Source organism: Trichoderma asperellum, chromosome 2 (assembly GCF_020647865.1).
Source record: "Trichoderma asperellum chromosome 2, complete sequence".
Classification (NCBI taxonomy): domain Eukaryota; kingdom Fungi; phylum Ascomycota; class Sordariomycetes; order Hypocreales; family Hypocreaceae; genus Trichoderma; species Trichoderma asperellum.
In genome coordinates this window covers 4,693,167-4,705,478 of record NC_089416.1, presented here as the reverse complement: position 1 = coordinate 4,705,478, position 12,312 = coordinate 4,693,167, and the positions used below count along the sequence as shown (strand labels likewise).

The 12,312-nt window shown below is 43.7% G+C and overlaps 2 protein-coding genes across 2 annotated transcripts; one reads left to right on the top strand and one right to left on the bottom strand.

Moving 5' to 3' along the window:
* The first annotated feature begins 1,019 nt into the window (after positions 1-1,019).
* On the top strand, positions 1,020-5,766 carry TrAFT101_003853 (uncharacterized protein). The gene is made up of 3 exons (XM_066127012.1): positions 1,020-2,232; positions 2,294-5,367; positions 5,426-5,766. Exons 1-2 carry the CDS (start codon positions 1,290-1,292, stop codon positions 5,065-5,067), a joined length of 3,717 nt encoding a protein of 1,238 aa, XP_065983120.1. The 5' UTR covers positions 1,020-1,289; the 3' UTR covers positions 5,068-5,367; positions 5,426-5,766.
* Positions 5,767-5,849: 83 nt separating this feature from the next.
* Positions 5,850-8,741, bottom strand: TrAFT101_003852 (uncharacterized protein; the record flags this gene model as incomplete). Its single annotated transcript, XM_066127011.1, has 3 exons — positions 5,850-7,224; positions 7,292-8,496; positions 8,580-8,741. 3 exons carry the CDS (start codon positions 8,739-8,741, stop codon positions 5,850-5,852), a joined length of 2,742 nt encoding a protein of 913 aa, XP_065983119.1.
* Between the last annotated feature and the right edge of the window lie 3,571 nt (positions 8,742-12,312).

The window sequence follows — 12,312 nt, the reverse complement described above, 5'->3', positions numbered from 1 at the left end:
TTGGCATAGTGTGTTTGATTGGACAGCAATACGCCGCGTTGAAGCCTTAAGCCCTGCTCTATTACACCAGGCAAATTTTATTTAGCCTAGTGGCCCGTCAAGTCGCCCATGGCAGTAGTAAAGGACATACGTTTGATTGGCAGTGTTGATATGGGAGACTACGCAAGCTACAACTAATCAATTTCCGCTCATTAGAATGGTTCTGAAGAACTCCATTTTTGCTCCAAATTTTCTACCATAGCAGCAGGTTGACGGCCCGAGCCGTATCAACTATAGCGCGGCCCACTCAGCCCAGGTCACTCAATATAACATCAATTTTACTTGCTCCTCCTTTCCACTCAAAGCAACGATGGATCCTTGCATAGAGATATTTCGCAAAACTTCCCCACACGCTAAATTTATATGATGTAGGTATCACATGTATTGGCATTGACTTCAATAACAAACCATGTTCTCTCTGGAAACGATTGTACAAGGAAGAGCCTATAGACAGAGAAATTACAGAACCGACCAAGAAGCCAGGATGGCGGGCATCCCTCAAAGTAGGATTGAGTGGTAGCCTCTTACATACCGACGTGGATGTGGTGAGAAAGTAGAAGGAGACTAAAAATTTGTGCGAACGCTCAGGTTTAATAAAGGCTACTATAAAAGAATTATTTTATAGACTTTTTAGCAAATGCTCTCTCAATTGCCTGGATAGCAAAAAGATATTGCCTAGAGTAATACTTTCAATTTAATGCGGTTGATTGACTAGGTGCAATGAATGTGATATAAAAGTTGCTTAACAGTGGAAATTGCGTCGAGGTTTTATTGCTCATTAACAGATTGCACTTAGTTATTTGCGATACAGTAACGAGATTTTGGCTGCACTAGTGAGATCAGAATTAGATGGGCCAATCAAAACAAATCTACTTCGTCGCGGTTGGGCTGCTTCGGAAGTTTGGGCTGCGAGGGGTGGTGTTTGTATCCTCTCTGCAAGGCATATTTTCGATCAGCCTTGACGCTTTTTTTTTTTTTTATCAGGCGCTCAGTCCCTAATATACCTCTGAGAAAGATTGAAATCGAATAGCATTTTCATTGGGTTATTGCCCTTTCTCTTGCAATTTACAATCCTTTTCCTTGTTCTATTTACCTGCAAGCGAATATTTGATAACGAATCAGAAAAATTATCTACATCTATCTAATCGACAAAATCTCGACGTGACAGCGCTACGCAGCGCCCCAAGAACGCGAATCCAGCGCACACCTCTCGACGCGCCGACTACGATCCTAATATTTCTTTGATTTCCATGACTTCTTCGAGGAATATATTGGATCCTGCAGCGTACACTGTCGCGTGGTTTGCTCCACTGGAGATCGAGGCCCGGGCGGCGCTCCACCTCTTGGACAACAGGCATAATGGCAGTTTCCGCATGGCCCCCGGGAATGACTACGTCTTCCAAGCCGGCGACGTATGTGGGCATAATGTTATTATTGCAACTTTCCCCGCTGGTCAAAAATATGGTACTGGATCAGCCGCCGCTCTCGCGAGCCAGGTCAAGAATTTCTTCCCAAACCTTTGGTTCGGTTTGCTTGTTGGTGTCGCAGCAGGTCTTCCGAATCTCTCACGAAATCCGCCGCTCGATATCCGTCTCGGCGATATCCTTGTTGGCTTGGCCGCGGGTAATAGCGCTGGACTTATAGCTTACGATTTGGGGAAAGAGACGGGCAAAGATGGGTTTGAACTTCTAAATCATGGCTATGCATTGGCCAACACAGAAACTATCGTCAGATCAGCCATTGGTAGTATCAAGCTTAAAGAGCCGAAGGATACGAACCTGTTTTTACCATATTACAAAAGCATACAAAACAAAGAGCACTCTTACGGTACGTTTCATGATCCTGGACAGGATATAGATATGCTCTATCAATTTGATAGAGACGGGATTGAACGCTTGGTCCAACGAGATCAAAGGCCAGATGACAAACGAGTTCGAGTGTGGTACGGATCAATAGGGTCAGGAGAAAAGTTAATGAAGAATGCTCGGGAACGCGACAAGTTGAGGGATAAGTACAATCTTATTGGACTTGAGATGGAAGCAGCTGGAACTATGGATTGCATTCCCGTCGGCGTCATCCGAGGAGTTTGTGATTATGGAGACGAACATAAAAATAAAGACTGGCAGCCATACGCTGCGGCAATGGCTGCTGCCTACGCCAAAGCTGTTTTGGCTGAAATACCGCCCGATTTTGGTAAGTTCGTATACTACCAGATAACTCACTACATCCTATCCAGTCTAAGTTCGTGGGATAGTGCCACAACAGATAATTATGAGCGACGGGCGTAAGCGTGGACTAGATGAAGAGGATTCACGGTCTATTTTGGATAGACGCAGAAAACGCCAAAACTGCGGCGAGCACTCTCCCGAGAATACAGTTCCAAAGCTCCTAGTATCTACATACCATAACCACAGGAGGGCAACAACCAATAGCTTGGAAGGCACCCCGGACGAATATAATGAGATTAGCTCTTTGGAAGTGAATGAGGAGTCAGCAGAGCCTGGCGCCGTCATCGAGGAGATGCCCACGTCAGCTACAAAGAAGAGTCATATTATCGACGCTGATACGAGACAGTCATTAATAGATCAGCTCTATTTCGACAAAATTGACGAGCGTCTAACACACCTAACAGCCGCCCAGAGGGGAACCTGTCGCTGGTTCCTCTTTAAGCCCGAATACATATCCTGGCATAACATGGCACAACAACCAGATCACGGCGGTCTGCTATGGATTAAAGGTAATCCTGGTACGGGAAAGTCGACATTAATGAAATTCCTTTTCGAGGAAGCCAAGCTTGGCGCAAAAGGGCATCCATCACAAATCCTTCTATCTTTTTTCTTTCTTGCGCGAGGTACCGACGACGAGAAGTCAACGATAGGGCTATATCGCTCTCTCCTTCATCAGCTCTTTCAGCAGATTCCAGAGACAAAAGACAGTTTAGAATGGATGACCGCTGATGGTGCCAAGACCGTCCAGAAGAATAGATGGCAAGAGGAATCTTTGAAGCAAACATTAGCACACGCAGTTCAGAAACTTGGCAGCAGGTCGCTAACAATATTCGTCGACGCGCTTGATGAGTGTAACCAAGATCAAGTTGCATATATGGTTTCTTTCTTTGAGGAACTATGCGACAGCGCAAGAGAGAAGTCCTTTTGGCTGCGAGTCTGCTTCTCTAGCCGGCATTACCCGACTGTGACCATCCAACAGGGAATCGAAATTATTTTAGAGCACGAACGTGGACACACAGACGATATTGAACACTACATCAAGTCAAAGCTCAGGATAGGCAAGTCGAAACAAGCCGAATCACTTCGAAACGAAATTCTCGCGAAGTCTTCTGGAATATTTCTTTGGGCTGTCTTAGTTCTTGATATTCTTAACCGTGAATATTCTAAAAGCACGATGCCTATCAAAAAGATGCGAGATCGTCTTAAAGAAATCCCACCGAGATTAAACGACCTGTTTCAGATGATTCTTACACGAGATGGTGAGAACCTTGATCTGACAGAAGCTTGTCTCAAATGGATCCTCTTCGCGTCTCGCCCACTCAAACCCCCGGAGCTCTATTTTGCTGTCCAGCTCAAGTTCGATAAAGAATGTTCGGGTCTTTGGGACAGAGAAGATATAGAACCAGATGAGATGACGGCTTTCGTGAGGAGTTCATCTAAGGGTCTAGCTGAAGTCACACGAAATCGAGCTTCTGAAGTTCAATTTATCCATGAGTCCGTTCGAGGTTTCTTATTAGAAAATTACAGCAAATGGTCTAAAGAGTCCGGCAATTTAGCTGGTTATGGCCACGAGTTTCTTAAGGGATGTTGCTTAGCTCAAGTGATGAGTAAAGATATTGATATGCCAAAATCTTTACCAAAAGTTTCCCAGGCAATTGAGTTGAGGAGCTCGATTGATTCGAAGTTTCCATTTCTAGGGTACGCAATTCGCAATCTCTTTCACCACGCCAATATTGCGCAAAGGAATGATATGCAACAGAGAGAATTTCTCAAAAATGCTCCTCTCCAGCGATGGATATTCTTCAACAACGCAGTCGAAAAATACGATACTCGACGTTATACAGAATCGGCAAGGTTACTTTACATTCTTGCAGAAAAGAATTTGCTAGACCTCATTAATGTTCATTCGGATGAGGATTATTTCGGCATTGGAGATGAGCGTTATGGCACACCGATTTTTGCGGCGTTGGTGAACAATAGTCGCGAAGTGGTGAAAGCATTTTTGGACGCTCAATCGGAAATTGTACCCGAAGAATCCACATTTCACGATTTATATAAACTCTACTGCCAAAATAAACCCAGCAAACCCAGTGTTGGACGAGACTATATTTTCTCGCGAAAACGGGGCATTCTCTACAATCTCGTCAAATTTCATGAAATATTCCTCATTGCATACCTAATTTCTCAAAAGGTAGACGTAAACCTGAGGGATAGCTTTAACCGGACACCACTATCATACGCCGCTGAGACTGGCTATACTGCCACCATCAAGGTTTTGCTTGCTCATGAGAGTATTGATGTAAACGTTAAAGATAACAATTACTGGACGCCGTTATCGTGGGCTGCTTGTAACGGTAATGAAAACGTTGTCAAATTACTCCTTGAGAACAACGCAAACATTGAGGTGGCGGATTTTTATGGCCAGACGCCGTTATTGTTGACCGCTCGTTATGGTCATGATAATGTTGTCAAATTACTCCTAGACAGCAACGCAAACATTGAGGCGGCAGGTTTTGATGACCGGACGCCGTTATCATTGGCTGCTCGTTATGGACATGAAAACGTTGTCAAATTACTCCTTGATAACAACGCGAATATTGAGGCGGCAGATTTTGATTGCCAGACGCCGTTATCGTTGGCTGCTCGTTATGGGTTTGAAAATGTTGTTAAATTACTCCTCGATAACAACGCAAACATTGACTCAGCAGATAACGAAGGCCAGACGCCGTTATCGTGGGCTACTATTATAGGTTATCATTCTATTATCAAGCTTTTACAATCTCGGACATCATACGTATAAGTCACTTCTTAATTCAATAATAATGCTAGTCGACGAGCATTAATTCTGTGCAAAATGATGAATATTTACGCATTTTCTAGTGGCTTCCTAGGGCCATATAGCTAAAGCTTTTCAGATATTCGCTCCATGGATATTGGTTTTCATTTCATATCATGTCAGATTAGGCATCCTTTACAAGGATAACAAGCTCGGGGGATGAGAGCGGGGACTGTTTTTCATCTAACATATGACAAGTTGGATGCATCCTACGTATAACTTTAGGCAACGCCAACGACTGAAATGCTCGAGCAGCACAGATAAGTATGATTTATTATGTTACCTACCTATGCAATACTCGCTACATCAAGGTTGCCAATAGCGACGTTAGACTATTTCGCAAAAGCCGTTCCTTCGACACTACTTTTTTTATATTGCAAATTGCATCTTAGCTTGCACGTAAAATATCCGAACATGTGTGTTGGGGCGTTGCTGATGCGATTTAAAATAACACCATTGTCCTCTTCTAATCGGAGCATGTGCCTGCCAAAGTTCCTCCCAGCTTCGCACAATTGTATGCTTCACAAAATATGGGTCTTGCATTTGAATGTACATGCTACAATATTGAAAGAATTTGCAAATCTGCACGTATATTTGGAGAGATATAATGCGACAGCACCAACGGCGAAGGTGGCAGAAGTGGCGAGCATGCCGATCATCTCTTAAGGAATAAGAATTTCTATCAAATAATATTTCTATATACAAATAGTATTTATATACTTTGTATGGGTCCATCCGATATTTACTTAAGCCGCCGTGGAGTTATATTTGATGTTAAATGACTGTGTCTGCACAATGTAATAGTCATCAGCATTGCTCGCGCTTCCAAATATCTTCAACCCTCTCAGAAGTACAGCATAGCTGCCCTCTGGCAATATAACGCCTTCTTGAGTTACGCCGTTAAATGGAGTTTGGTGAATGTTCGCGTCGACCCATTGTATAGGATATCCGGGGAAGCTTCCAGCTGTGTCAAGACCCAAAATTTTCGTGGTATTGGCTGGTGTATCACCAAGGGGGATGATATCTGCCCTTATGAGAGGCACACCAGTGTTAGCCAAAATATATAGCGCAGGGCAGTCAATAGCTGCTGAAGCTGGAGGCTGGCTACCAACTGAAGGGTAAGGGATGGTCCAGGTATCGTTGTTAGGAGCCGGTTGCCAGGAATGGCCTGTTGAATGATAAATGTAGCTATTGCCCGCATCTATACCCTGAAGGCTGCCCAAGCTTCCAATTACTCCCAAGTAAGGAATAACCAATTTCTCGCCATTGGTGCCATTTAGCGAAATGTATCCGCTGTACACAGGAAAATTTGCTTGAGTAAGTCCTTGCGGAAGAGCTACTTTGATGGTAATCTTAGCAGAGCCGCCTGCTAGAATCGTGACTTTTGTAGCCGAGAAAGTTAATGTTGCGGCCGCGGAGCTCGAATTGGAGTTCTGTGATGGCGTTGACACACCAGCTTTAAAAGTGTCTCTAGACCTAGAGGGGAGATGACCAATTGAATAAGTCACGGCTTGTTTGGCCCCATTCTTGATTGTAAAATCTGTTCTATTCACAAAATGGTCCGTATCGTTGAGAGAGATGCTTGAAACGCTAAGGGTGGTTGTTGCATGAATGGCATCATAGGCCTGCGCCAATCCAGCTCCTTGCTGCGCCACAGGAGCCGGATCGTTGTAAAATATGGATTGATATAAATCATAGTATTTGGTTTGCTTTGCTGTTGATGATACCATGCTCAGGAGCGTTTTGGGATCCTTGATGGATCGTGCTTGCATGATTAAGGCATATATCGAAGCCATAAGCGGTGTGGCCATGGATGTACCAGAGTCAACGTAGTATCCACCCATATCCAAAGGGTACGTAGAAAGAATTGAGCCTCCTGGGGTAGCAATGTGTGGGTTTACATCTACCTCCCATGTTGGACCCCAGCTTGAGAAATAACTTACATAACCGCCGGTGGAATTGTTTGGGAAGTATGTCGCTGCAGGTTTGGCAGACTGAGGATCAACCATTTTTGCGTACAAATCTGTGCCCTTACCCAAGAGATCTAGCCATATCGCGGCTTGCTGTAGAGGCACCATCCCGGCACCAAGAGTGCTGGGTGCGGTACTAACGCTATACACGCTGATGCGTACAAACAATGCGGTTAGCATAAAAATAATGATGATCAAAAGGGATGTTAAATACCTACTCATCAAGATCATCATCACTGCTATAGTACATAATGTACTTAACGTTGTTCTTCGCAAGATTTTCCGCAATGGTGGAATCATCGCAGCCAGCTAACTCCACGAGAACGATTTTATCGCTGAGATCGGTAGGCGCGCTGCTACTGAGAGGACTACAAGCGCTTGAGCTTCCATCCGTGGTAGCATTGGGAGTAACAGCCCATAATGGCAGAGTGATATTTGGGAACGCGGGCGTTCCGGGTAACCAAGCGAAAGAAGTCAGGTTACCAGAGGGACTATGAAGGCTCGTAAAAGCCTCAGTACCTAGAAAAGGCGTCTCTGTATTATCAATAGACGCCACATTCATGACACCCATACCATCGCCGGGAGAAGCCGAACTAAAAACAGCAGGACCTTGGTTGCCGTTGGCGACAACCACCGGGACGCCAGCGTCGACTATTCGCGACACCGTGACGGCGAGGGGGTCCTCTGTCCACCCAGAATATATTCCGATAGAGATTGAGATGACGTCTGACCCATCTTCATACGCTTGGTTGAATGCTGCCATAAGTACATCATTGGAAGAGCCACCTCCGCAGTCTAATGCTTTGTACATGCCCAGAGTTGCGCCGTAAGCGGCACCAATAAAACCCAAAGGGTTCTCTTGAGCCGCAATAATTCCAGATACATGCGTTCCGTGGCCGAGACAGTCGGGATATGGATATGGACCAGGAACAGGTGTGTTTGTACCGTTGAAATTAGGACCAATCAAGTCCATACCGTAGGCAACAACGCAGCCTTCACCAAAGCAGCCGCCTAGGACGGGATGCTTGTAATCAACACCTGAATCTACAATGCCGATACGGATACCTTTGCCTGTGTATCCTTCTGCGTGTAGCTTATCGACCTGGGTTAATATATGTGGCCCATATCCGGTGTCGCTGTCTGCTGCTGTTCTGGACGCATGCTGTAAGTGGCCACCGAGGTTGTGTTTAACGCCCTTTGAGGACGTGAATTTTCCCATGTCGAGATTCTGATAGCGCATAACGGGCCATACGTTCTTCACAGGAGCAAGCGATGCGATCTTAGTCGATACGGACTGAGGATCGAGACTAATAGAGTCCAATTGAACTGAGGCTCCCCTAAAAAGCGAATATGACAAGTTCATTCGCTTAGAAGCTGGAAGTCCATGTGTATGAAGGGTTCTAAATAGTGATGCCTCATCTTCCTGTTTTATCATAGTTTAGACTGAGCTCACAACTAATTGCAGTTTTGTTTCTCTCTTTCAACTTCGGCGTAGAATCAACTTACATGACCTTGTTCATACTCAATAATGTAGGCCCCAGGAACATAATCCCAGTTTCCCACAGAGTTGTTTCCATCAGCGACATCACCAACACTTGATGGCTTCGCGTGAACACCATCTGCAAACAATAAACCCCAAAAGGGCAGTAAATGGAGGTAGGACACCATTTAATCTTAAACAATTGGCCCAGGACCGATTCGTCTTCTGTTGAGAAAATCGGTGGAAGAGCGGACGTATTTGTCTCACGAGCCATCCTTTCTTTATACCTCAATCGATAAACCCTTACGTTGTATTTGTGCCTGCCAATTTGGGATCGCCTCATCCTACTTTCTCGCCGTATGTTAGCATGTTAAAGATAACGAGCTTCCAGTTTTGATGGAGGGTGGGGACCGAAAAGCATACGGCGGCGCATTTTTCTATACACAAATCCATTGCACTTGATGCTAGTACTAGGATATCGTTCACTAATTTAAAATCCCCCTTTTAGTGTTCTTACCCAGCATATATTTTACCATTTATGGCCTTAGTCTTGTCATGACTGTTGCTGATCCTATCAACCTACCAGCCTCCCCCATGCATCTCCATCCACCGTGTCAGAATATTTGAAAGCGCGTCAGGCGTTTTTGGTGGCGGACTTCAAGCATTTTGAACGTGTTGTGAGACCAGAATATGGCTCTACTCTCTTTTTTATGTGATGTGCAACTCTTGCATTCAGACGCTTAACAGCAAAGATTGGAGCTGCCTGATTTAGCAATCGAACTTGGGTGACATTGGACCACCACCTTTTCCACCATTGCCGGAAAAGCATGGTGGGATATGAGGTGTCACTTAGAATGAGAGAGAGAAATATCCGTATGGAAATAAAATTTGCGTGCTGCAATGCATTTAACCAGGGCACTCATTGCAAACTCCTTCAGTAAGAAACTGGAATACTGGTCAGCGACTACCTACCTAAAGAGATGCAGCAGTGGAGAGAGTTGAGGGACAATATCTAAAAATCCAAGTTACCCTAAGTTGGGCAAATTTTTACCAAATAAAAAGCTTCATTAATAACTCGATGGTTGTATATATATATATACTTAAACGCTGTGCATGTAAACAAAAAGCTAGAATCCTGGTATTAGGCACTTTTTATCGTCTGGCCGTAATATGGGCGCATGTGTGCTGAAGGTGCAATTACAGATGCATGTATTAATTGAGATACTTAATAAATCTAGGCACATGAGAATAATCTGAAAAACAGCCAGAACTAAATGAATATATAGCCAGGAGGTCATGATGTTATAGGAGTCCTATATTCCTTCGCGAAATTATTCTCTATGAAGATTTTTACCTCAAGAATCCGACGATTACTGTCTGGCGTAGTCAGAGAGAATCGAAGCGCCGTTTCATTGAAAGAAAATTTAATGACAAAGGAAGGCATAGTCGGATTAGAAGAATATATGGGAATTATTATCTTTACTACAGATCTACATGCGGATTGTCAAGACCTAGAGAATGTATGGTCTGGCTTCCTTGGGCAGTCGTTTGTAATAATTATGAACGCGGCGATTGAAGATGAAATAACACTCAGGTATCAAATAAAAGTGAACTGATTTTAGAGGTCGTCTTCAGTAGACGTCACATCTATGGCACAAAAGAAGTCCCCAGATGAGAATTTGAGAGATTTAAGAGACCCAGTGGTTATTCAATAGAATCTAGGCAATAAGTAGAATGAGAGAGCTTCATCAACTGCTGTTAACTGTGAGAGATGGGATCATGTTTCTGGGAAAACCATATTGATAACATGGTGGAATGAGTAGTGTGTTCAATGGATTGATCGCTTCACAAAAGCAAGAGTAAAATTCCCCTAGCCATTTTATTAAAAACATCTACATTAGACATGGTAGGGGCTTTCTTTGACTCCTCTATGTTTTTGTGGTTTTGCAATTTAGTTATTCGTAATTCCTCATACACATATGTCTTTAAAAATCGAGCCTAGTATCTCTCTTCTGACTAGTAAACGCCTCTATGGATTGTAAATATTCCAGATTGTCCATAGGTGACAGGCATGGGTGTTGAAGTAGATTGAAGCGTGGAATAGATGAATTTATCGCCAATTGTGGGCTCGCATATCTGGTTTCTCCTAATATCCGTCGAGTTTCAAAAGGTCGAATGTATGACTTTGGCTAGGGATACAAGGGTTCCTATGTCACAAAAGAGAAATGCAATTGAGGCGATCAAAAGATGAGAATCGATTGTTTTCAATTATTCTTACGATTATATGAGATATATGGCTCTACCGTAAGCTCTATTTCTTTGTGTCATAAATATTGTACCAAACATATATTTCACCAACATTGTGGTTTACAGCAACGGAAAACAAGAGCGAAAAAGAAATTCTATTTTTATAACTTATGTATATCCCATTTAAATAAGAGAACTCATAAAATAGACGTAACACGACACTTTTCACACTTTTTCCAGCAGATTATCTCCTCCACTCGCGTTATCCACAGTAGTAGTCTTTCTTCGCATAGAGTTCATGAGGGCCAGGTTGCCCCCCCTCTTTTCTTTTTCCTTAAAATTCTTTATTACAACTAGACATTCTAGGTAAAGTATGTTTTAATGGAAATATATCCCCTTGTCTACTATAGCTTCAAAGATTTGGTGTAATAGCGGGCGGTGAACACAGCCAAGCTTCGGGCGGCAACGATCCAACACCCTCTCACAATGGCTGGAATTCGAAGAGGGGCAAACGATACAAACACATATCATACCCTATAAATATAGCTAACTGATGTCACATTATAGAGGGGCAGTCCTAGCTATTCATCTGATAGGCCGATACATTGTTCGGTGACAGGGCGAAGTAGCTGAAACTAAGTAGGATTGTGGCGAGAGCATGTGGTAGGACAAAGCGATTACTCCTACCTCTCAGGTGAGGCTCCTTGTCAACGTGATACATGTTGATTGGTCGAAGATACACATTCGGTGTCTGTGTAACGATGGCCCAATGGCATACAAGCAGCGTGCTTACAAGTGTGCCGGGGGAATGGATTCAGCCCCCACCTGCTGGCCGAACTTGTATTCAGCTTCGGCACGCCAAACAAGACCCCTGATGAGGCTCGGCAACAATAAACATCCTTGCTGCCTGTACAACTAAGACATCTGGTCGTTGGGCGTCAACTCTACACGTCGCAAACAGTCATTGGATGCCTCCTCTCAACTTATTTTGCTTGGTAGTAGAGGAGTTTTCAGCTCGATGTGATATATCAAATATCAAGACACATTCAAACAAACAAATATGCTGTTACCTAGTACATTTATAAAAGGGTCTCTATTCTCAGAGCCTACCAACCTCTCACATGTCTGTCCACACATCGTATGTGCATCAATATCTATGTAGATACGACGCTTTCTCTGCCAATTAAACTTTTGTAGGCTTATTCAGGCATCACTGCGCTAACTTCGCTGCATGTCCATGACTATTTGAAGCTGCGGAGCAGTCTCCGTTCAGTTTTAGTGTTAGACTACGTAACAACAGGTGGACTGGGAATCCAGATTTCGCATGCAAGACTGTAATGCGATGTCGTGATAATAGTAAAAAGGCAGTGGCGAGAAGAGTGATATCAAATGACCTATCATTTTAGCACAGAGTCGTAATTCAAATATGAGTGGCATAATATGCTTGATACATGCCTCTACGCAAGTACTCTCTTAATGCCATACACCTACGGGAGTATGTGTAGGTACTAC